Source organism: Nerophis lumbriciformis, linkage group LG18 (assembly GCF_033978685.3).
Source record: "Nerophis lumbriciformis linkage group LG18, RoL_Nlum_v2.1, whole genome shotgun sequence".
Taxonomy (NCBI): domain Eukaryota; kingdom Metazoa; phylum Chordata; class Actinopteri; order Syngnathiformes; family Syngnathidae; genus Nerophis; species Nerophis lumbriciformis.
This window is the reverse complement of record NC_084565.2, coordinates 32,072,693-32,099,443: the sequence shown is the minus strand read 5'-3', so window position 1 is coordinate 32,099,443 and position 26,751 is coordinate 32,072,693. Positions and strand designations below refer to the sequence as shown.

At 41.2% G+C, this 26,751-nt stretch overlaps 1 protein-coding gene across 3 annotated transcripts in view; it reads left to right on the top strand.

Moving 5' to 3' along the window:
- lnx1 (ligand of numb-protein X 1) overlaps positions 1 to 26,751 on the top strand; it is a 114,782-nt gene that overhangs the window by 27,761 nt on the left and 60,270 nt on the right. For 2 of the 3 annotated variants that reach the window (XM_061978093.1, XM_061978094.1), the window contains 2 exons: positions 5,673 to 6,045; positions 9,274 to 9,708. In XM_061978093.1, the coding sequence (XP_061834077.1) occupies positions 5,747 to 6,045; positions 9,274 to 9,708 (734 nt within the window). In that variant the 5' untranslated portion in view covers positions 5,673 to 5,746. Of the gene's footprint in view, positions 1 to 5,672; positions 6,046 to 9,273; positions 9,709 to 23,805; positions 23,943 to 26,751 lie in introns of those variants that run through there. The other variant, XM_061978096.1, reaches the window with a different exon arrangement.

Below are 26,751 nucleotides of genomic sequence, written 5' to 3'. Positions count from 1 at the left end.
AATAATCTCGCCACACCTAGTGTGTGTGTGACAATCATTGGTACTTTAACTTTAACTTTTAAATAAGATGCCCAAAACCAACCACTTTCATGTGGTATTGGACAGAAAGGAGGACTCACATTCAATATGTTAACAATTATTTTAGTTTTGACAGTACCACGTCCGATGCGGGTTTATTGATTTTTAAATGTTTCAAAAAATAGCCCGTATTGTAGTGAAAAATTGAGGCGATTCAATGCCCAGTAGTGCACAAGTGTGTTTCTGTATAGTATTTTGTAAGCCGTGGTCATGTGGCGACATAAATTATTGTATTTTGAGTAGAGATGCAGGCCGATATTATCGGACGATAAATGCTTTAAAATGTAATATCGGAAATTATCGGTATCGGACAACATTATTGGGGGCGTGCTTTAAAGGCACTGCCTTTATCGTCCTCTCCAACCTGCAGTCACGTCCGCTTATCCTCCATACAAACAGCGTGCCGGCCCAGTCACATAATATATGCGGCTTTTACACACACATAAGTGAATGCAAACCATACTTGGTCAACAGCCATACAGGTCACACTGAGGGTGGCCGTGTAAACAACTTTAACACTGTTACAAATATGCGCCACACTGTGAAGCCACACCGAACAAGAATGACAAACACATTTCCGGAGAACATCCGCACCGTAACACAATATAAATACAACAGAACAAATACCCAGAACCCCTTGCAGCACTAACTCTTCCGGGACGCTACAATATACACCCCCGCTACCACTAAACGCCCCCGCCCCCTCAACCCTGCCCACCTCAACTAACACCCGAATAAATTTTTCAACTTGTTTAAGTCGGGGTCCACGTAAATCAATTCATGGTAAAGTTACATTGTTTAACAAACACAACAAAATTAGGCATAATAATGTGTTAATTCCATGACTGTATATATCGGTATCGGTTGATATCGGAATCGGTAATCAAGAGTTGGACAATTTATTTATTAATATTTTGTTTTATTTATTTGTATTTAGGTTTAGTCTGGTTTAGTTTAGTGGGGGAAAAAAAACTGTTTGAATATTTTCATTTAAAAAAAAGTCAACCCAAAATCAGGTCGGATGGCAATTTGTTTGTTGAATTAATTCAAAATGTTTGTATTTACGAAAAAAATAAAAATAAAAATGTGAGTCATGTTGAAATCACAACTCTGTCCAAATCTAATCTGATTTAAATCTAATTTGTGTATCGTCATGTAAAGCTTTGAACATTTCATCCGGCTGCAATATAATTTTCACATATCCAAAATCCTATTTAACATATTTATGTGTTTGCCAAATCCCATCCCATTGGGATGCATAACTTGTTGTGCTTTTGTAGGATCTTATTATATCCCAGTCTTGTTTTTGTTTGTGTGTGTGTGTACGTGTATGAGACGTTGATGAAACCTTAGAAAAAGCAGCAGGTGCCACGGCGTGTGATGAATCAGCCACCTCACCTTAAGGTCGTCTTTGTTAGAGCAAGACTCTTTTTTTTTTTTTTTTTTTTTTTTTTTTTTTTTTTTTTTATCAGCCTCCATGTCCACACGCCTTATTGTTGTCACAACAAGAAATGAAAGCGAGATTGTCCCCCACTGTGATGTCACTCTTTAAGCATAATTTAGCATAATGTACGCTATATGTGCAGATGTTGTTGACCGTAATGTGATGATGCAACCCAGACCCAATCACGGGTCTTGGAAGGAGGCGGCATTACGTCGTTCGAGCACCATCAAGTTGGCTGTTGCCACGGTGACGTGTGTCTCGCTGGGCCCATCTGTTCGCACCCTCGTGCTCGAGGAAGCCGCCTATTTTTCAATATGACGTGCACATTGGGCATACTCACTAGTGACGTGAAAGTACTGGCATCTACATATACACTCATATCTGTATGTCCATTCATATACACGCATATTGTAATTTTATGTATATATATATATATATATATATTAGGGCTGCAACAAACAATCGATTAAATCGATTAAAATCGATTATAAAAATAGTTGGCGATTAATTTAGTCATCGATTCGTTGGATCTATGTTATGCGCAGAGGCAAATTTATTTTATTTTATTTTTTTAATTGTTTATTTTTTTATAAACCTATATTTATAAACCGCAACATGTACAAACAGCTGAGAAACAATAATAAAAATAAGTATGGTGCCAGTATGCTGTTTTTTTCCCAACAAAATACTGGAAAGGATAGAAATGTAGTTTGTCTCTTTTGTCCGATTATTAATCGATTAATGGAAGTAATAATCGACAGATTAATCGATTATCAAATTAATTGTTGGTTGCAGCCCTTATTTATAAATGTGTGTATATATATATATATATATATATATATATATATATATATATATATATATTAGGGCTGCAACAACTAATTGATTAAATCGATTAAAATCGATTATAAAAAATAGTTGGCGATTAATTTAGTCATCGATTCGTTGGATCTATGCTATGCAGAGGCAATTATTATTATTTATTTTTTATAAACCTTTATTTATAAACTGCAGCATTTACAAACAGCTGAGAAACAATAATCAAAATAAGTATGGTGCCAGTATGCTGTTTTTTTCCCCAATAAAATACTGGATAGGATAGAAATGTAGTTTGTCTCTTATCCGATTATTAATTGATAAATCGAAGTAATAATCGACAGATTAATCGATTATCAAATGAATCGTTAGTTGCAGCCCTAATATATATACACACACACACACATAACTATCTGCCCATTCACATAAAGCCCATTGTAAATACACACATACTGTACATTTCTGCCAGTCTGATCACATACACACATTATAGTTGGCTGTCCATTCACATACAGTACATATTTTACCCATTGGTCAGTCAAGTCACATACAAACACACTGCACATTTCAGTCAGTCCATTCACATACGCATATACTGTATAGTAAATATTAACATTTACACACACCCACACATGTTTGTCCATTCACATAAAAACATATTGTAAATGCACACGCACACATTTTAACCATCTGTCAGTCAGTCCATTCGCATACAGTCGTGGTCAAAAGTTTACATACACTTGTAAAGAACATGATGTCATGGCTGTCTTGAGTTTCCAATCATTTCTACAACTCTTATTTTCATGAAGTTTGGTTCTTTTATGAATTTATTATTGGGGCGGTATAGCTCGGTTGGTAGAGTGGCCGTGCCAGCAACTTGAGGGTTCCAGGTTCGATCCCCGCTTCCGCCATCCTAGTCACTGCCGTTTCACCCACCTGCTCCGAGTGTCACCCACACTGGTTTAAATGTAACTTAGATATTGGGTTACACAATGTAAAGCGCTTTGAGTCACTACAGAAAAGCGCTATATAAATATATTCACTTCACATTATGGGTCTACGGAAAATGTGACCTAATCTGCTGTGTCAAAAGTATACATACAGCAACATACATTACCAATTTTGGTGATGTAGAAAAGTTACAATCGAATCTAATTAGCTTCATGGCATGGCCTCTTAAATTCATGTGAGTGATTATGATTGATGACACCTGTTGACTTCTCTGAGCCCATTTAAATAGTGCTCATGTGATGCAGTCATTAGACTCGGGTCACAAACGAGACAATGGGAAAGTCAAAGGAACTCAGCCCAGATCTGAAAAAACGAATCATTGACTTTAACAAGTCAGAAAAGTCACTTGGAGCCATTTCAAAGTAGATTAAGGTCCCAAGAGCAACTGTGCAGACAATTGTTTGAAAGTATAAAGTGCATGGCACAGTTTTGTCACTGCCACGATCAGGAAGAAAACGCAAGCTATCCCCTGCTGCTGAGAGAAAATTGGTCAGGATGATCAAGAGTCAACCGAAAACCACCAAAAATCAGGTCTGCAATGAATTGGAAGCTGCTGGTGTCCACAGTCAGGCTTGTTTTGCATGTTACAGCATATCGCAAACCCACATATTTCAACCATCTGTCAGTCCATTCACATACTGTACACACATTGTAAATATTAGCACATTACAGTACATCACAAACCCACATATTTTAACCATCTGTCAGTCCATTCACATACTGTGCACACATTGTAAATATTATGTTACAGTACATCACAAACCCACATATTTTAACCATCTGTCAGTCCATTCACATACTGTACACGCACAATAAATATTAGCATGTTACAGCATATCACAAACCCACATATTTTAACCATCAGTCAGTCTATTCACATACTGTACACACATTGTAAAAATGAGCACGTTACAGTATATCGCAAACCCACATATTTTAACCATATGTCAGTCCATTCACATATTGTAAACACATAAATATTACCATGTTACAGCATATCACAAACCCACATATTTTAACCATCTGTCAGTCCATTCACATACTGTACACACATTGTAAATATCAGCATAGTGCAGTAAATCGCAAACACGCATATTTTAACCATCTGTCAGTCCATTCACATACTGTACACACACACGATAAATATTAGCATGTTGCAGTACATCGCAAACCCACATATTTCAACCATCCGTCAGTCCATTCACATACTGTACACACATTGTAAATATTAGCATGTTACAGTACATCGCAAACCCACATATTTTAAACCATCCGTCAGTCCATTCACATACGGTGCACACATTGTAAATATCAGCATATTACAGTATATCGCAAACACACATATTTTAACCATCTGTCAGTCCATTCACATATTGTACACACATTGTAAATATCAGCATATTAGAGTGTATCACAAACACGCATATTTTAACCATCCGTCAGTCCATTCACATACTGTACACACATTGTAAATATCAGCACGTTACGGTACATCGCAAACCCACATATTTTAACCATCTGTCAGTCCATTCACATACTGTACACACATTGTAAATATCAGCATATTACAGTATATCACAAACACACCTATTTTAACCATCGGTCATTCCATTCGCATACTGTACACACATTGTAAATATCAGCATATTACAGTATATTGCAAACACACATATTTTAACCATCTGTCAGTCCATTCACATACTGTACACATACGATAAATATTAACATGTTACAGTATATCGCAAACCCACATATTTCAACCATCTGTCAGTCCATTCACATACTGTACACACATTGTAAATATCAGCACGTTAAAGTACATCGCAAACACACTTATTTTAACCATCTGTCAGTCCATTCACATATTGTACACACATTGTAAATATCAGCATATTACAGTATATCACAAACACACCTATTTTCACCATCTGTCAGTCCATTCACATACTGTACACACACAATAAATATCAGCATAGTACAGTAAATCGCAAACACGCATATTTTAACCATCTGTCAGTCCATTCACATATTGTACACACATTGTAAATAGCATATTACAGTAAATCGCAAACATATATATTTTATCCATCTGTCAGTCCATTCACATACACACATATTGAAGTTACCGTATGTCCATTCCCATACAGGCATATTGTAGCTGTCAGTTCTTTATCAGTGTGTGTGTGTATAGCCCGGGTACAACAAAAAACATAGAGGCATGTTAGCAAACTACAGTATTTACCGAAAGCGTAAATCTAGTCACGCATTAGTTTGTTGTTTGGTCAACACCACATTGAACTTGTTTCCACATTTGTTCTTCCAGCAAAGTCACCCACCCATGTCTCCCGCTTGTGTCCACCTGACCGCGCCTAACCAGACCCGCACCTTCAACTCGCAATGGCCGAGGCCTCGGCGCCGCCCCTCGACAGCCTCGTCTGCCACATCTGTCTGCAGCGGCTGGTCTGTCCTCTGGACACGCCGTGTGGACACACCTACTGCCAGGCGTGCCTCACCAGCTTCCTGCTGGAGAGTGACCTTTGCCCCGTGTGCCGAACCCCACTCATGATACAGAATGGCAAGAGTCCGAGCCTCCTGGTCAACAAGATGCTGGACCAGCTGACTGTGGCCTGTCCCCCCGCTGATCATTGCACTGAAGTCCTGACCCCTGGTGACCTGGAGGACCATGACAACAGCAGGTAGGACCGTCTGTCCATTCACACACACAGATATTGGAAATATAGGATAGGACTTTATTATCATTGCACATGTACAACAAAACTGTTTTCAGCACAAACCCGTTCAAGATGAGACAAACAAACAGTGTACAGGGTTACAGAACAGGAACGCTGATGGCGCCCCGTAAAAGATAAGAAAAAGGTAAAACGCTGGGGAAGAAGATGAGTCAAAAAATACAATCTAGACTGGGCTCCTAAGGAGCGGAAAAAACCTCCATGCAATGCACACATAAACACGTTACATTTAATCACAACAACTCGCAACGGAGGGCCGGGGAGGGGAGTTGGGACCCTGGAGGTCGACTGCTGCTATGAAGCGCTGCCAGCCGACCATCACCCCACCGCCCTCACCAGAGGCAAGACAGAAAGAGAAAAATAAAATAAAAATAATAATATATTAACATGAGTATGTCCATTTACAGTCCCATGTTCTGTCAATCTATTCATGTGTATCAATGTGTACATTCACACTAGAGATGCGCGGTTTGTGGGCACAACCGCGGAGTCCGCGGATTATCCGCGAATCGGGCGGATGAAATTTAAAAAAATTAGATTTTATCAGCGGGTCGGGTCGGGCGATTTGTAATTTAAAAAAAATTGGATTTTAAATAGATTCAGGCGGGTGGCAGTTAAACCAATTCGGAAATATATATACATAGTTAAATGTTGTTACCCACATACGAAAAACGAGCAGGCACCTGCAGCATATGCCACAACAGAAGAAGAAAAAAAAAGAGATGGACACTTTTACGGAGCGGAGAAGGCCCCCGACGCCTCGCCGGGGTCCGGGACCGAGGCCCCTTCCCCCGAGAGGGCCCCACCGGGAGCCGTAGCTGAGGCGATCCGCGAGAAGGGCCCGACGCACGTCCAGGGTCACCACCGCGCCCACCGCACCGACACCCCGCCTCGTCCGCCTTCGCCGCGGCCGGCGTCACGCGCAGCAGGTAAGCAGCTTACCTGCCCGCCACCCCCGTGGCCGGGGGCTCGTAACAGGGGTCACTCCGCGCGCTACGCCCGCGCAGCTTACCTGCCCGCCACCCCTGTTGCCGGGGGCGCGTAACAGGGGTCACTCCGCGCACAGTGCGCTCACGAAAGGGGTGGGGCTCACCCTGGTTGATATAGACAGCAGCTAGGACGGTGGCCATGGAAGTTGGAACCCGCTAAGGAGTGTGTAACAACCCACCTGCCGAATCAACTAGCCCTGAAAATGGATGGCGCTGGAGCGTCGGGCCCATATACCCGGCCGTCGCCGGCAGCGAGACGCGCTTGGAGGTGCGCTCAGCGCGGCTCCCATATGATTGCGCACTGGTGTGCGTCTGGGTCGTGACAGCGTGGCACGCGAATGCTGCATTGGATCAGTCTCTTTTCTTTAACAGGCAAAAGCTTTATAACCTCACTAATGCCTTGCATCGTCTATATTAGATATATAACAACGGGCGGGTGCGGGCGGATGGCGGGCGGATGCGGTTCTGATCAAATGTTAGAGCGGGTGGATTGCGGATGGTTGACGACTTTCTGATGCGGTTGCGGATGAAATAATTGCCTATCCGCGCATCTCTAATTCACACATATTGTGAATAGGAAGGATGTAATGATTTGTTTTACCGACTCAATTCAATTCAGATTTTGCGGTTGCCGACACAATTCAGGGACATTTTTTTTTCTCTAAACGATACAATCCGAAACAACACGGAGTTAAAATCGATTCAGTACGGACACCTCGGTCTCCTTGGACGCATCCTCGCTCATCCATGCGGACTGGACACTGGGGGAGAGTTAGTGGGCGGCCGAGGGTGGAGTCGGCTCTCTTGGTTGCTTTGTTGGGTCTGCTCCTGTTTTTGGCCATGCCCCCCCCCCCACCCCAGCAGACGATGGCGTGGAACACCGCAGAGGCCACCACAGTGTATTAAGTTAATATGGGTGTTGAAATTATGTTTTTGTTTGGTTGCTTGTCTATGCATGGTGCAATCGTGTGTGCGCAATATATATTATTGGTTAATATTTTTGTTGTTTTACTTTTGTAGCTGTATGTAGAAATAGTACTGCTGGAGTGGCAGCTGGTTGCATCGGCTGTGCTCTTTTAATGTCTTTAATGTCCTTTGTGTTCTTTGATGTTTCCCTCTTACACATGTTTATGTGTGCTATAGCTATGAGTTTTTTTCCCCCTTGGCCCAGGCTTAGACTGAATATTTTTTTTCTTTTTACTCAACAGGTGTGTGTAACCATGATCATCATGTAATTATTTAGTAGAAAATACGTACAGTATAAAATGTAGCGTGATTAGCATCTATTAATTGGTTTGATTTAATTTGGACAATTAGTAAAATCAAATAGAGATGTCCGATAATATCGGACTGTCGATATTATCGGCCGATTAATGCTTTAAAATGTAATATCAGAAATTAACGGTATTGGTTTCAAAAAGTAAAATGTATGACTTTTTAAAACGCCGCTGTGTACACGGACGTAGGGAGAAGTACAGAGCACCAATAAACCTTAAAGATACTGCCTTTGTGTGCCGGCCCAGTCACATAATATCTACGGCTTTTCACACACACAAGTGAATGCAAGCATACTTGGTCAACAGCCATACAGGTCACACTGACGGTTGTAGTATAAACAACTTTAACACTGCGCCACACTGTGAACCCACACCAAACAAGAATGACAAACACATTTCGGGAGAACAGCCGCACCGTAACAGAGCAAATACCCAGAACCCCTTGCAGCACTAACTCTTCCGGGATGCTACAATATACACCCCCCGCAAACCCCCCCTCACCTCAACCTCCTCATGCTCTCTCATGGAGAGCATGTCCCAAATTCCAAGCTGCTGTTTTGAGGCATGTTAAAAAAAAATAATGCACTTTGTGACTTTAATAATAAATATGGCACTTTTTTCCATAACTTGAGTTGATTTATTTTGGAAAGCCTTGTTACATTGTTTAATGCATCCAGCGGGGCATCACAACAAAATTAAGCATAATAATGTGTTAATTCCACGACTGTATATATCGGTATCGGTAATTAAGAGTTGGACAATATCGGATATCGGCAAAAAAGCCATTATCAGACATCTCTACACATAACATGTCTGGCAGTCTACTGGGCCCTTTTCTCGCCATGGTTTTGAATTGACCACTAGTCAAAATGTGAGAAAGTGTTTTTCTGTGTTCCATTTGTTCCCAGTGGGCAACCTGAACCCGCGGTGGCGATGGAGGACACCTCGGCGCCCCCCATGTCCTCGCCAGACCCCGGACGCCAGTCTCCGCCTCTCGATTTGTGCGCGTCGTGCGGCCACAGTCACCAGCTGGAGGAGAACCACGAGTACCTGTACAAAGACGAGGTGGACACCGACCTTGTGTGCCACATCTGTCTGCAGCCGCTCATCCGTCCCCTGGACACGCCCTGCGGACACACCTATTGCCAGGAGTGTCTCACCAGCTTCCTGCTGGAGAGCGACTTCTGCCCGGTGTGCCGCGCGCCCCTCATGCTGCAGAGCTGCAGGAAGCCCAGCCTGCTGGTGCACAAGCTGCTGGACAAGCTGACTGTTAGTTGTCCCTTCAAGGACTATTGCACTGAAAACCTGGCCCGGTGCGACCTGGAGGACCACATCAGGAGCAGGTAGGAAAGTGACACCATCACTCACAGCACTCAGACCATCACCAAGAATGCAACTTTGCTATAATGAGCCAGACTGCAGCATCAGTGCCCAAAAGGGGAAAGCTTTCATCCAAACTAACTTAGCTGCCGTGTTTATACAACATTAAGAGCGCTGTGTTTTGGTTTACTTCAGCCGGGGTGTGTTTTCATTAACGCTCATTAGCACTCCGCTAGCCTGAAGGCCTCTGGGATAATTAGTGAACTCAGCACTTATCAGCACACAAGCAGCCCATATCCACAGAAAGGCACTCATTCATAACATTTACCACAACAGACCGGCCCTTGCGATGAGGCGGCGACTTGTCCAGGGTGAAAATGGATGGATTGATAGACTTGTGTCTCTTTGTGTCATGTCTGTGTAATCATGTTTTGTCTTAGTCATGTTTTGTTTAGTTATTGGACTTTTTAGTTTCTGGCTTTTCACTCCATTGTCTTGTTTCCATGATTACCCATTAGTTTCACCTGTTCCACGTTTGGACTCATTGTGCACTCTTGTTTGTCACCATAGCAACCCATTAGTTTTCACCTGTCACGTCACGCACCTGTTTCACGTTTTGAGTCACGCACCTGTTTTCGTTAATCATGTCTGTAGTATTTAAGTTCATTTTTTTTCAGTTTGTCTTTCTGGTGACATCCCCGCATTTATGCTTCTGCACACTCTCCACACCCTTATGACCCTTGCTGCTCTTTTTTCATGCCGGTTCCATGCCAAGTAAGTTTTTGTTTATTAAGCCACAGTTAGTGTTTTTTGTTGTTCATAGTTTCTGCCAATGTGCAAGTTCTGTGTTTATAGTCTAGTTTTGTACCTCCGCCCCTGTGCGCGCCTTTTGTTTGATCCTTTTTTTTTGTAGTTATAGTCTTTAAATAAAAATGTACTTACATTCCCGTCTCGCCCGAGCCAACTTTCCGTTGCATCCCGGAAAAGCTAACACCCAAGACCAAGTCATGACACTTTGTTACCTTTGGCATCACCTTTTTGCCATTTTCTCTGCTTCAGGTTTACTCATTCTTGAGATGTTTTTCTAATATAGTCCGAAAAATCAAGGGTTTAAAAGGGCAACTGCACTTTTTTAAATTTATTTTGCCTATCAGTCACAATCCTCATGTGAGACAAGCACACATATGTGTTTTTGGTAACACTTTAGTATGGGGAACATATTCACCATTAATTTGTTGCTTATTAACATGCAAATTAGTAACATATTGGCTCTAAATTAGTCATTATTAAGTACTTATTAATGCCTTATTCTGCATGGACTTATTATACAACCAGTAAGCCATTAACTAAGAGTCTTCCCTCTTATTAGTAACCCTAAGTGGCCTAGTGGTTAGAGCGTCCGCCCTGAGATCGGTAGGTTGTGAGTTCAAACCCCGGCCGAGTCATACCAAAGACTATAAAAATGGGACCCATTACCTCCCTGCTTGGCACTCAGCATCAAGGGTTGGAATTGGGGGTTAAATCACCAAAGATTATTCCCGAGCGCGGCCGCCGCTGCTGCTTACTGCTCCCCTCACCTCCCAGGGGGTGAACAAGGGGATGGGTCAAATGTAGAGGACAAATTTCACCACACCTCGTGTGTACGTGTAAGACAATCATTGGTACTTTAACTTAACTAACACTTACCCTTTTATGTTCCCCGAGTGTCCAAATAACTCTAAATTAAGTCTTTGTTACTTAGAATATGTTCCCCGTACTAAAGTGTTACTGTGTTTTTTATGCATTCTAACTCATAAATAAGCACTAGGAGAATTGTGTTAGATGTAAATATAAACGGAATACAATGATTTGCAAATTATTTTCAACCCATATTCAGTTGAATATGCTACAAAGACAACATATTTGATGTTCAAACTGATAAACTTTTTTTTTTTTTTTTGCAAATCATTAACTTTAGAATTTGATGCCAGCAACACGTGACAAAGAAGTTGGGAAAGGTGGCAATAAATACTGATAAAGTTGAGGAATGCTCATCAAACACTTATTTGGAACATCCCACAGGTGAACAGGCAAATTGGGAACAGGTGGGTGCCATGATTGGGTATAAAAGTAGATTCCATGAAATGCTCAGTCATTCACAAACAAGGATGGGGCGAGGGTCACCACTTTGTCAAAAAATGCGTGAGCAAATTGTTGAACAGTTTAAGAAAAACCTTTCTCAACCAGCTATTGCAAGGAATTTAGGGATTTTACCATCTACGGTCTGTAATATCATCAAAGGGTTCAGAGAATCTGGAGAAATCACTGCACGTAAGCAGCTAAGCCTGTGACCTTCGATCCCTCAGGCTGTACTGCATCAACAAGCGACATCAGTGTGTAAAGGATATCACCACATGGGCTCAGGACCACTTCAGAAACCCACTGTCAGTAACTACAGTTGGTCGCTACATCTGTAAGTGCAAGTTAAAACTCTCCTATGCAAGGCGAAAACCGTTTATCAACAACACCCAGAAAGGCCGTCGGCTTCGCTGGGACTGAGCTCATCTAAGATGGACTGATACAAAGTGGAAAAGTGTTCTGTAGTCTGACGAGTCCACATTTCAAATTGTTTTTGGAAACTGTGGACGTCGTGTCCTCCAGACCAAAAAGGAAAAGAACCATCCGGATTGTTATAGGCGCAAAGTTGAAAAGCCAGCATCTGTGATGGTATGGGGGTGTATTAGTGCCCAAGACATGGGTAACTTACACATCTGTGAAGGCGCCATTAATGCTGAAAGGTACATACAGGTTTTGGAGCAACATATGTTACCATCCAAGCAACGTTACCTTGGACGCCCCTGCTTATTTCAGCAAGACAATGCCAAGCCACATGTTATAACAGTGTGGTTTCATAGTAAAAGAGTGCGGGTGCTAGACTGGCCTGCCTGTAGTCCAGACCTGTCTCCCATTGAAAATGTGTGGCGCATTATGAAGCCTAAAATACCACAACGGAGACCCCCGGACTGTTGAACAACTTAAGCTGTACATCAAGCAAGAATGGGAAAGAATTCCACCTGAGAAGCTTAAAAAATGTGTCCACCTTGTCCGTATATACTTCATAAAAACATGGACATGTGAGATAAGAGCGGATTTAACAGATACCAGACAGGTGTCTAAGTCAATTTAATCAAATGTGATGGTGTTTTGTATCAAAAGTGGCAGCCAACACGGTGAGATTTTTTTGGTTATCCAGCCTTCATTTGAAAAAAGATTGTGCCAAAGATGTACAGAAGAAGCTAAACAAAAAAGCCTTTGAGGTTCTCTGAACTGATGTCTAGTAAGCTGCACTACGCTTAGGTTTTTATGTTTGCTTGATTGTGCTGATGTTTTTGTGGCATTGTTTTCCAGAATCCTACAAGTTGAGGTGTGTTAAAAATGTTTCCCTCAGTTCCGTATCCGTTTTGTGTATCTAATCTTATTATTTTGGTGGACAGCAAGGAACGAGCTCAGAGTGCGTCCATGTTGCGCTTTGCAGGTTTCCTTGGTTTTGCTCCTGGTGAGATCAGCACATTCTCACCTTGTACTCGGAATAGGAATGAAAAAAGATGCTCCTCTATACGACTCCGCTATGACTCCACCCCCACCTGTCGCCTGGTGTGACGGCGCCGTTGGGCCCGTGGCCGCAATCTGGCAGCGGGTCAAGTGTTGTCATGGCCGATACCGCCGTGCCATCTGGCCATCGCTGCTTTTACGCTCGTTGAATCTTTATTCAGGGCATCGTCAGTCTCAGTGCGAAATAGACTCCATGCTGATCAAAGGTGTGGGGTTTTTTTTTGGTTTTTTTCTCCCCGAATCGTGTCAGAACTTGTGGGGAATTCAGTCAGGGTGAGAAGTACACTCCACACTCTCTCGTTGCTGCAGGATGAAAACAGGTTTTGCTTCAGTACGGACACTTTATTAGGTACACCACACCCAACGCAAAATGCTGGCTTTATTAAGAGGAACTGCACTTTCTTTGGAAAGACAAAAGGTTTTGGGTCTTTTTGCATTCTAACATGTAAAAAAATGTCTCGTTCTTGGTGGCCAGCAACGCAGCTAATGGGAGCGTTCATAAACCGTCAACAATACTGCATCTAAGTTCGGAAACCCGTATAATAACCAAGCTTTAAGAACGTTGTTATTGTAAGAGCGAACACTGAGGAACTATTTTTCTAGCGTAGTAACGAGAGATGTCCGATAATGGCTTTTTTGCCGATATCCGATATGGTCCAACTCTTAAATACCGATTCCGATATCAACCGATACGGATATATACAGTCGTGGAATTAACACATTATTATGCCTACTTTTGTTGTTATGCCCCGCTGGATGCATTAAACAATGTAACAAGGTTTTCCAAAATAAATCAACTCAAGTTATGGAAAAAATGCCAACATGGCACTGCCATATTTATTATTGAAGTCACAAAAGTGCATTATTTTTTTTAACATGCCTCAAAACAGCAGCTTGGAATTTGGGACATGCTCCCTGAGAGAGCATGAGGAGGTTGAGGTGGGCGGGGTTGGGGGGGGGTGTATATTGTAGCGTCCCGGAAGAGTTAGTGCTGCAAGGGGTTCTGGGTATTTGTCCTGTTGTGTTTATGTTGTGTTACGGTGCAGATGTTCTCCCGAAATGTGTTTGTCATTCTTGTTTGGTGTGGGTTCACAGTGTGGCGCATATTTGTAACAGTGTTAAAGTTGTTTACACAGCCACCCTCAGTGTGACCTGTATGGCTGTTGACCAAGCTAGCCTTGCATTCACTTGTGTGTGTGAAAAGCCGTAGATATTGTGATTTGGCCGGCACGCAAAGGCAATGCCTTTAAGGCACGGCCCCAATATTGTTGTCTGGGTGGAAATCGGGAGAAATTCGGGAGAATGGTTGCCCCGCGAGATTTTCGGGAGGGGCACTGAAATTCGGGAGTCTCCCGGGAAAATGGGGAGGGTTGGCAAGTGTGACTGGGAGACGCAACTGCTCTGTACTTCTCCCTACGTCCGTGTACCACTCCGTACAGCTGCGTTTTAAAAAGTAATACATTTTACTTTTTGAAACCGATACCGATAATTTCCGATGTTACATTTTAAAGCATTTATTGGCCGATAATATCGGCAGTCATATATTATCGGACATCTCCAGTAGTAACACATTAGCATGTTTCGGTATTAGCGAGCTACGGCGAGAGATAAGATAGCTTCTACATCAGTTTGTAATGCACAACACTGCGATAGAACACCAATCCGTACTGACTGATAAAACATGAATAATCATATTACAGTATCTGTAAAGTATTAGCCCACATTTCATGTTTTGTTTGTACACAGAGAGCCAGACAGCGTATGTAGTGTAGTTGTAATAACACGCATGACGTACTGTGTGTATCATGTACAATATTAAAGTGTGACTCACTGGACAGACAGTTGTCTGGGGACGTTTTTTCCGGTTTATTTGGGTAAGCACTCCATTTATGTTGCAATTGCATGGATCGAGTTCAACGTTTACAGCGCCAAAGTCACTTTCACCTGACTCTCATGGCTTCCGTCTGCTTTAACGTCTCACCCTTCCTCCGTGCTTGCTTGTATAAGCAGTAGTTCCTCAGTATGTTCAGCTTCAAAAAGATATCCAAAAATAGACGTCTTTGTTGTCTATTACCAATTCTGGCATGATTTTTCGCATTTGTTTCCGATAGTAGGACACACATTCGTGGCCAGGAGTCGGAAGTGCACTGCTATGGAAACGTAAATAAATGCGCCAAGGAATTAGTTCCGACAATGATTAAAATGATCAAAATACAGTAAATATTGTACATATTACAGTTTGTTATGGACATGTCTGTTACTACATTATATATACAGTATACTTGCAGTGTGTATATTAAACATTAATGGAGGGTTTTGAAGTGGCTTTAGAGGGCTTTGAAAGCTTCAACGTGACTCCCATTAGCCGTATTTTCCGAGCGTTTTTTTCCATCCATCCATTTTCTACCGCTTGTCCCTTTCGGGGTCGCAGGGGAGGGGTTGCTAGAGCCTATCTCAGCATCATCTTTAAAACCCCAAAAAAATAATTTCATAATGATTGTGAATAGGGATGTCTGATAATATCGGACTGCCGATATTATCGGCCGTTAAAAGCTTTAAAATGTAATATCGGAAATTATCGGTATCGGTTTCAAAATTATCGGTATTGGTTTCAAAAAGTAAAATTTATGATTTTTTTACCACGCCGCTGTGTACACGGACGTATGAAGAATACAGAGCGCCAATTAACCTTGAAGGTACTGCCTTTGCGTGCCGGCCCAGTCACATAATATTTACGGCTTTTGACACACTCACGAGTGAATGCAAGCATACTTGGTCAACAGCCATACAGGTCAAACTGAGGGTGGCCGTATAAACAACTTTAACACTGTTACAAATATGCGCCACACTGTGAACCCACACCAAACAAGAATGACAAACACATTTCGGGAGAACATCCGCACCGTAACACAACATAAACACAACAGGACAAATACCCAGAACCCCTTGCAGCACTAACTCCCCCCCCCCCCCCCCCCCCACACACACACACACACCTCAACCTCCTAATGTCCCAAATTCCAAGCTGCTGTTTTGAGGCATGTTAAAAAATATAATGCACTTTGTGACTTCAATAATAAATATGGCAGTGCCATGTTGGCATTTTTTTCCATAACTTGAGTTGATTTATTTTGGAAAACCTTGTTACATTGTTTAATGCATCCAGCTGGGCATCACAACAAAATTAGGCATAATAATGTGTTAATTCCACGACTGTATATATCGGTATCGGTAATTAAGAGTTGGACAATATCGGATATCGGCAAAAAAGCCATTATCGGACATCTCTAATTGTGAACGATAGGCAAAATTCCAAAAAAAGTGCAGTTCCCCCTAATACATTTATTATTTTTTAATGAACTAATCAAGAGAATAATGCTTGTTTTCCTGTGGAACTCCACATACTGTATCATACTAAAATTTTGGCTACCATATTCAGCTACACGTGGGGGACAACATAACTCTCAGGAAGAGGCTTTGCAACTTCCTCCCCCCCAAAAAAATTGAAGGCCATCATTACCTTTTTATAAAGGTAGCGTTTTGTAATGGATGTTATTAGATTAACCAATTAAGGTCATTTGTCTTTTCCACTATTTATACAAAAATACAGTCCCAAAATATGTTTGAGTACATTATGTGAGCATAAACACCGAGGTCAGGATGATTATCCCTGTGATGAATTGGACGTCAAATTACTTGCTGTGGGTGGCAAATGAAAAAGGAAAATAGATGTGCGAGTATACGAGTGTTTTTTTGTTTTTTTTTAAGAGTTAATGCAAAAAAACCCAAAAAAAAACCAACAAAAAAACGTATTAAACCACTCCTAAGGGGCTAGACTTTTTTTTTTTTTTTTTCCTAACACAGTTTAATCACATTTCCATTTCCTGCCTGCCCCACGGACTAGTCAAATAGGGCAGGGAAATGTGCGCCATCGCGCCCCGACACCTTGAGCGTGTAGGCAAAGTATGTCCGTGCATGCTTGATGAACCCCTTTTAGACTTATTTACATCACTTAAAACCCAGCGCCTTTCTGCTTGGTTGCAGGCACCAAAGGAGACAAAAAAAACGTGAAAATAAATGTGTGATACTTAACAGCTCATAAAACACATCTGTGAGTGGAACAGAAGGTGATTGCAACATATGTCATTAAAAACACAACAAATGACTATTCTTAGTAAGGGAATACAATACCTATATTGCAGCCTTGGATATTGTACGATACCAATATTAATCCGATACAATATTGCCACGATTAATACATAGTTTGACATTTTTTGTCGTGTGGAATGTTATATGGATGGGTGTGATGTTGATCATGTTGGCGCTGCATAATTACTAATTAGTAGCATGAGCTTAGAATGATTAGCATTGAGCTTGCACATTTGTTTTAATGCATGTATGTTATGTTGGAATGTCACAGATAACTTATTTTGTATCTCACCTAAGTTCTATTGACTACCATATTTTTCTACTTTTTTCCTACGCTTTGAGCCCTGTGGCTCATAAAACGGTGCGGCTAATTTACGCGTTTTGTATTCAATATGTAGTTTTCAACGCCGACGGAGACACTGAAAAGGTGTGTTATTGTTTGTGCTACGGCGCCACCTTTTGGAGAAGTTTTCTCACTGCAGGTAGGGCTGGGCGATATGGCCTTTTTTTAAATATCTCGATATTTTTAGGCCATATCGCGATACACGATATATATCTCGTTATTTTGCCTTAGCCTTGAATGAACACTTGATGCATATAATCATAGCAGTATGATGATTCTATGTGTCTACATTAAAACATTCTTCTTCATACTGCATTGATATATGCTCATTTTAAACTTTCATGCAGAGAGGGAAATCACAACTAAGTCAATTTACCAAAAGTGTATTTATTAAACAGTTATTAAGCAGTGGCACAAACATTCATGTCATTTCCAAAACAGAAAACGCAAGATTGTCAGAGACATTTTAAAACAAGTTATAAGTGCACTTTTATGAATGATGTCACATCAAAACACTAAATTAAAGTAAATTTTTCGTACAGAACGCCACTATAATAGTTTAAAACAAACAAAGCGCACTTTTGTGTCACATAAAAATGAGCTGCATACCTAATAGTATATGTCCTACGGTGTTGATGTGGAAATAGTTGCTTCGGCATTTAGCTGGTGTGGCACCGAACGGAGATGTTGACATATAAAGACATATTCCCACTTGAAGCCAAACCACTGTCAGACGATGGACTTCGTGCTGTTTTTCTTGGGAATTAATTCTTCCTCCATTTGTTACCAGATTCGCACCTTCTTTCTCTCGTATTACCACTCAAACCACACCGCTAGCTGTTAGCATCACAGCTAACGTTACCATGTCGCTATTGTCTGCTCCGCGTGAGCGTGTGACGTTCCACGCATGACAGCATGTGACGTATGTAAGAAGGTGCGCTTGTTTTAAATCTCTGTGAGAAGGAGAGACAACAAAGAGTGAGAAACGCCTGTACTGTAATGCCAGCAGCTAAAAGCAACTGCGTGAGAACGTATACTCGAATATCACGGTATAGTCATTTTCTATATCGCACAGAGATATTTAAAAAAAAAAATATATATATATATATATATTGTGCTGTGATCAGCGCGCTTGCAGGACAAAGGCTCCCGGCTGTTCACTGTTAAAAACAACAGATGATTAGATTACCACGTACCACCTGTGAAATCTAATCACCTGCCAGCTGTGTCTCGCCGTCAGCACATGCCCCGCCCCTATCCGATGGTGCTCAGCCCTCAACACCATCGACAGAGGCGGTGACCTTTGCTCCTGCAGGCGCGCTGATCACACTCTCCCTCCACATATGTGTATATACATACATCATGTGTTGCCTTCATTATAACACTTATATAGGGCTTTAAAGTCATTTTGATAGTAGGCTATTATAGTTAATATAGACATTTACATCATGTGTTGCCTTCATTATAACACTTATATGGGGCTTTTAAAGTCATTTTGATAGTAGGCTAATATAGACACTTACATCATGTGTTTCCTTCATTATAACACTTATATAAGACTTTTAAAGTCATTTTGATAGTAGGCTAATATAGCTAATATAGACACTTACATCATGTGTTGCCTTCATTATAACACTTGTATAAGACTTTTAAAGTCATTTTGATAGTAGGCTAATATAACTAATATAGACACTTACATCATGTGTTGCCTTCATTATAACACTTACCCGGTATATAAGAATTTTAAAGTCATTTTGATAGTAGGCTAATATAGTTAATATAGACACTTACATCATGTGTTGCCTTCATTATAACACTTATATAAGACTTTTAAAGTCATTTTGATAGTAGGTTAATATAACTAATATAGACATTTACATCATGTGTTGCCTTCATTATAACACTTATATAAGACTTTTAAAGTCATGTTGATAGTAGGCTAATATGGTTAATATAGACACTTACATCATGTGTTGCCTTCATTATAACACTTATATAAGACTTTTAAAGTCATTTTGATAGTAAGCTAATATAGCTAATATAGACACATCATGTGTTGCCTTCATTATAACACTTATATAAGAATTTTAAAATCATTTTGATAGTAGGCTAATATAGTTAATATAGACACTTACATCATGTGTTGCCTTCATTATAACACTTATATAAGACTTTTAAAGTCATTTTGATAGTAGGCTAATATAGCTAATATAGACACTTACATCATGTGTTGCCTTCATTATAACACTTATATAAGTTATTTTAATTTTTTGTGGCTCCAGAGAGATTTTTTTTTTCTGTAATTTTGGTCCAATATGGCTCTTTCAACATATTTGGTTGCCGACCCCTGGATTAGGTGATTGATTATTTGATGACTTCTCTTTCTCTACTCTTTCTTCCTCCACGACCGTAGGCAACTTCTTGTCCTGCGTGCTGTGCTCACACCAATCTGCACTGATTTCCTCCCCTCTTCTCCTCTCCTTTATGGGCCGACGTAGCTTACGTGCATGCAAGGGAGGCCAATGCAGAGGTGTGTGTGTGTGTGTGTGCGTGTGTGTGTGTGTGTGTGTGTGTGTGTGTGCGCGTGTGTGTGTGTGTGTGTGTGTGTGCGTTCTTGTATTTCTACCTTTCTTGAGACATCAAGAAGGAAAAGTATCTTCCATTTGAGGAGGTGTGAACAAGTGATGACATAATTCATGGTCCCAATAACATTGCATCTAATAGAGAATGTCTCATTAGCACACCTGGTGGTGAAATCTATAAAAAATTAGGGTGGTCCCAAAAAGGAGGGATTTTTCAAATTGGCTGTGTGTCTTAAAAGTGCTCCCCCTCTGGTCAACATATGAAATAACAAGTGTGTGAAAGAAACTGAAATGCAACCCCTTTGGCCAAAATTAATTTCAAAAAATATATATATATAAATAAATGAATAAAAATAAATATATATGTACTGCATATAGAGACATACTGTAGTAACTTGAAGTAATGAAGATTAAAAAACAATTACCAACAAAAAATTCAAAAAATAAATAAATAACTAAAAGCAGACTTTTTCTCACAATGTCAACTTTTTTCTTATAAAATTGGGAACAAGTTCTCATATTTCAGTTTATGTAATATTGCGATATTTTCTCGTAAAATTACTACTTTTTTAATGTAAAATAATTACTTTTATGCAAAATGGTGACATATGTCAAATACAATTCTGACTTTTACCACAATAGTGCCAATGTTTTTGCTGTTCTTGTGAAACAGTGACATTTTTTGAGTAACATTCCGATTATTATTATAATATTGCCCAAATTTTTAAGTTTTCTTATAAACTTGTGACTTTTGTCGGGTAAAATGACGACTCTTTTCATAAAACTGCCCAAATTTTAAGCTTTTCTTGTGAAATTGCAACTGTTGAGTAAAATTCCAACTTTTATCGTAATATTGCACAAATGTTCAGTTTTCTCGTGAAATTTTGACTTTTTTATAATACCGCCAGAATTCTAGGCTTTTCTTGTAAAATGGTGACCTTTTTCCTCGTGAAATTCCAACTCATTTTTCACAACAAGCTTTTTTTATATTTACATTGTATGTATATGTTATTAATGTTGTAAATACACATCTTTATATATCTAGAAAGGGTGGGCCTAAAGAGGTAGGCATACAAACCCCGTTTCCATATGAGTTGGGAAATTATGTTAGATGTAAATATAAACGGAATACAATGATTTTCAAATCCTTTTCAACCCATATTCAGTTGAATATGCTACAAAGACAACATATTTGATGTTCAAACTGATAATTTTTTTTTTTTTTTTTTTTTGCAAATAATCATTAACTTTAGAATTTGATGCCAGCAACACGTGACAAAGAAGTTGGGAAAGGTGGCAATAAATACTGATAAAGTTGAGGAATGCTCATCAAACACTTATTTGGAACATCCCACAGGTGTGCAGGCTAATTGGGAACAGGTGGGTGCCATGATTGCAGCTTCCCAAAAAATGCTCAGTCTTTCATAAGAAAGGATGGGGCGAGGTACACCTCTTTGTCCACAACTGCGTGAGCAAATAGTCAAACAGTTTAAGAACAACGTTTCTCAAAGTGCAATTGCAAGAAATTTAGGGATTTCACCATCTACGGTCCGTAATATCATCAAAAGGTTCAGAGAATCTGGAGAAATCACTCCACGTAAGCGGCATGGCCGGAAACCAACATTGAATGACCGTGACCTTCGATTCCTCAGACGGCACTGTATCAAAAACCGACATCAATCTCTAAAGGATATCACCACATGGGCTCAGGAACACTTCAGAAAACCACTGTCACTAAATACAGTTTGTCGCTACATCTGTAAGTGCAAGTTAAAGCTCAACTATGCAAAGCGAAAGCCATTTATCAACAACATCCAGAAACGCTGCCGGCTTCTCTGGGCCCGGGATCATCTAAGATGAACTCATGCAAAGTGGAAAAGTGTTCTGTGGTCTGACGAGTCCACATTTCAAAATTTTTTTGGAAATATTCCACATCGTGTCCTCCGGACCAAAGGGGAAGCGAACCATCCAGACTGTTATCGACGCAAAGTTCAAAAGCCAGCATCTGTGATGGTTTGGGGGTGCATTAGTGCCCAAGGCATGGGTAACTTACACATCTGTGAAGGCACCATTAATGCTGAAACATACATACAGGTTTTGGAACAACATATGCTGCCATCTAAGCGCCGTCTTTTTCATGGACGCACCTGCTTATTTCAGCAAGACAATTCCAAGCCACATTCAGCACGTGTTACAACAGCGTGGCTTCGTAAAAAAAGAGTGCGGGTACTTTCCTGGCCTGCCTGCAGTCCAGACCTGTCTCCCATCGAAAATGTGTGGCGCATTATGAAGCGTAAAATACGACAGCGAAGATCCCGGACTGTTGAACGACTGAAGCTCTACATAAGAATGGGAAAGAATTCCACTTTCAAAGCTTCAACGATTAGTTTCCTCAGTTCCCAATCGTTTATTGAGTGTTGTTAAAAGAAAAGGTGATGTAACACAGTGGTGAACATGCCTTTTCCCAATTACTTTGGCACGTGTTGCAGCCATGAAATTCTAAGTTAATTATTATTTGCAAAAAAAAAAAGAAAAGTTTATGAGTTTGAACATCAAATATCTTGTCTTTGTATGGGTTGAAAAGGATTTGCAAATCATTGTATTCCGTTTACCGTATTTTTCGGACTATAAGTCGCAGTTTTTTTCATAGTTTAGCCGGGCTCCAGTGCGATTTATGTTTTTTTTCTTCTTTATTATGCATTTTCGGAAGGTGCGACTTATACTCCGAAAAATACGGTATATTTACATCTAACACAATTTCCCAACTCATATGGAAACGGGGTTTGTATTTCGAAGGTCTCAAGAAGGTAAGGAATACAAGAGTGTGTGTGTGTGTGTGTGTGTGTGTGTGTGTGTGTGTGGTAAGAGCCAATCACAGCAGTGGCAAGTATCCCCCCCCTTCCCTCCCCTCCTGCTTCAGTTTGGTCCACTCCATCGCTCTCTTTCCCCTCCTCCTCCTCCTCCTAAATCACCCCTCCTCATTGGTTTCTGCTGCAGTATAAGTCACAGCCTGCATGCGCTCTTCCCTCTCCGACACACACACACACACACACACACGCATACGAACTCAAATCCTCTTACAACTGGCCGCTGCCCAGAGCAGATTAAAGGAGCTGCACATCTCCGATTGTGTTCCAAATGTGCCACCTTCTCCTTCCTCCTGCTCTCGCACTTTCTCCTCTTCCTCCTGTGCCTCAGCGGTACGTCTCCTCTTCTTCTTCTTCTTCATCGGCTCATTCCGGCGACCTCCGAGGCAGGGGAGCAACCTCTGGAGACGGCGCCAGAGGGGGGGCGGCGGCGTGCACGGAACGGGTCGGAAGGGTTCGTTCCGGAAGGAGGCAGGGGCTGTGGGGGTCTGGCGTGAAGTAGAGTGGAGGTGGACGAAGAAGAAGAGGAGGAGGAGGGGGGTCGGTTGTCGTGGAGGGGGGGGGGTGGGGGGAGTAGTAGGAGAAGAAGAGGAGGGGAGCTCGAGCGGCGCGGCGAGGAGAAAGGAGGCGACCATGAAGGCTCTGTTGCTGCTGGTGCTGCCCTGGCTCAGCCCGGCCAACTACACTGATAATTTGGGCAACCTGCACATCCTCTATTCAGAGCTGTGAGTACACAACCTCCCCCACCCCATCATCTCACCCGACCCATTCCACGTCCACCACATCATCGTCCGTGTCCGTGGAGGATACAGTGTTTACGTTGGCATTACACCTGCGCCCACCCCCCCTCCAGACCCGTCCCGAGCGCATCCACGTACTGCGCTGTGGAAACACGGCACATTGACACTTTGCGCTGTCCAGGGTCTGTTTGGACGCCGCAGCAGCCGCTTAAACGCCACTCATCCGTCCGTACCGGGCATTAGACAGCATGGGAGTCTTTTCAAAGCATGTTTTCAAAAAACAGCGTCACACGTACTAACCATGTTTTGAATAATGTGGCCAATGGCCGTTATAGAAGTCGACCTTATATTTGTGTATTTGTATACATCCGTGAGTAAAGTGCTGGTAATTAGAATAGAATAGAATGCCTTTTATTGTCACTATACGCAGGTAGGGTGAGATTAAAAGCAACTCCAGTGTCAGTGCGACAGTCTACAAATATGCAAAACATAGGAAGGAAAGAAAAAAACAAATAGTGGAAAAGGAGGTAAGGTGCTTAGTCTAGTCCTGAGAACGACTGTTCTGAATGTGTTGTTTAAATAGTAGACTATATACATATACATATACACAGAAGCATTCAGACTGTAGGTGGAAAATAAACATTGCACACAGAGAGGTGCTAAACTATAAAGCTTAAAGAATCCTGAAAAAAAACGTGCAAAAAGGCGTAAAAACAACAACAATGAGATGAGACTTTCTTATTGCCATTGTTCTGCGCGGCGCTGCAGAGTCCGAATTGCAACACCTGAAATATCTCCAGTAACTTTAAAAGCATTTGTAATATTATGCTGCGTCGTTACCTTTCATTGTGAAATCACGTGGTTGTCTATTTTGACTGTAAATCACCTCCTTAGGGGGAAAAATGTCCCCCGCAGTGGACGTTTGTGGTTTTGCATCCATTTAAACTCTGAAGATGGACTCAGAAATGTCCACTGCAGTGGACGTTTCTGGTTTTGCATCCATTTAATCTCTGACGAAAGACTAACAAATGTTCACTGCAGTGGACGTTTGTCATTTTGCATCCATTTAATCTCTGACAAAAGGCAAAACAATGTCCACTGCAGTGGATGTTTGTGGTTTTGCACCCATTAAGAATGACAGAAGACTAAAAAATGTCCACTGCAGTGGACGTTTGTGGTTTTGCATCCATTTAATCTCTGACAAAAGGCAAAACAATGTCCACTGCAGTGGACGTTTGAGGTTTTGCATCCATTTAATCTCTGACAAAAGGCAAAACAATGTCCACTGCAGTGGATGTTTGTGGTTTTGCATCCATGTAAACCAAACAAAACACTGAAATATGTCCACTGCAGTGGACATTTGTGGTTTTGCATCCGTTTAACTCTGACAAAAGACTAAAAAATGTCCACTGCAGTGGACGTTTGTGGTTTTGCATCCATTTAGACTCTGACAGAAGACTAAAAAATGTCCACTCTAGTTGACGTTTGTGGTTTTGCATCCATTTAGACTCTGACAGAAGACTAAAAATGTCCACTGCAGTGGACGTTTGTGGTTTTGCATCATTTTAATCTCTGACGAAAGACTAAAAAATTGTTCACTGCAGTGGACGTTTGTGGCTTTGCACCCATTTAGACTCTGACAGAAGACTAAAAATTGTCCACTGCAGTGGACGTTTGTGGTAATGCACCCATTTAAACTCTGACAAAAGACAAAAAAATGTCCACTGCAGTGGACGTTGTGGTTTTACACCCATTTAGACTCCGACAGAAGACAAAAAATGTCCACTGCAGTGGACGTTGTGGTTTTACACCCATTTAGACTCTGACAGAAGACTAAAAAATGTCCACTGCAGTGGACGTTTGTGGTTTTGCATCCATTTAAACTCTGACAAAAGACAAAAAAATGTCCACTGCAGTGGACGTTGTGGTTTTACACCCATTTAGACTCCGACAGAAGACAAAAAATGTCCACTGCAGTGGACGTTTGTGGTTTTGCACCCATTTAGACTCTGACAGAAGACTAAAAAATGTCCACTGCAGTGGACGTTTGTGGTTTTGCATCCATTTAATCTCTGACGAAAGACAAAAAAATGTCCACTGCAGTGGACGTTTGTGGTTTTGCATCCATTTAGACTCTGACAAAAGACAAAAAATGTCCACTGCAGTGGACGTTTGTGGTTTTGCACCCATTTAGACTCTGACAGGAGACAAAAAAATGTCCACTGCAGTGGACGTTTGTGGTTTTGCATCCATTTAATCTCTGACGAAAGACTAACAAATTTTCACTGCAGTGGACGTTTGTGGTTTTGAATCCATTTAAACTCTGACAGAAGAATAAAAATGTCCACTGCAGTGGACGTTTGTGGTTTTGCATCCATTTAGACTCTGACAGAAGACTAAAAATGTCCACTGTAGTGGACGTTTGTGGTTTTGCATCCATTTAAACTCTGACAAAAGACTAAAAAATGCCCACTGCAGTGGACGTTTGTGGTTTTGCATCCATTTAGACTCTGACAGAAGACTAAAAATGTCCACTGCAGTGGACGTTTGTGGTTTTGCATCCATATAAACCAAACAAAAGACTAAAAAATGTCCACTGCAGTGGACGTTTGTGGTATTGCACCCATTTAAACTCTGACAAAAGACAAAAAAAATGTCCCTTGCAGTGGACATTTGTGGTTCTGCATCCATTGAAACTCTGACAAAAGACTAAAACATGTCTACTGCAGTGGACGTTTGTGGTTTTGGACCCATTTAGACTCTGACAGGAGACAAAAAAATGTCCACTGCAGTG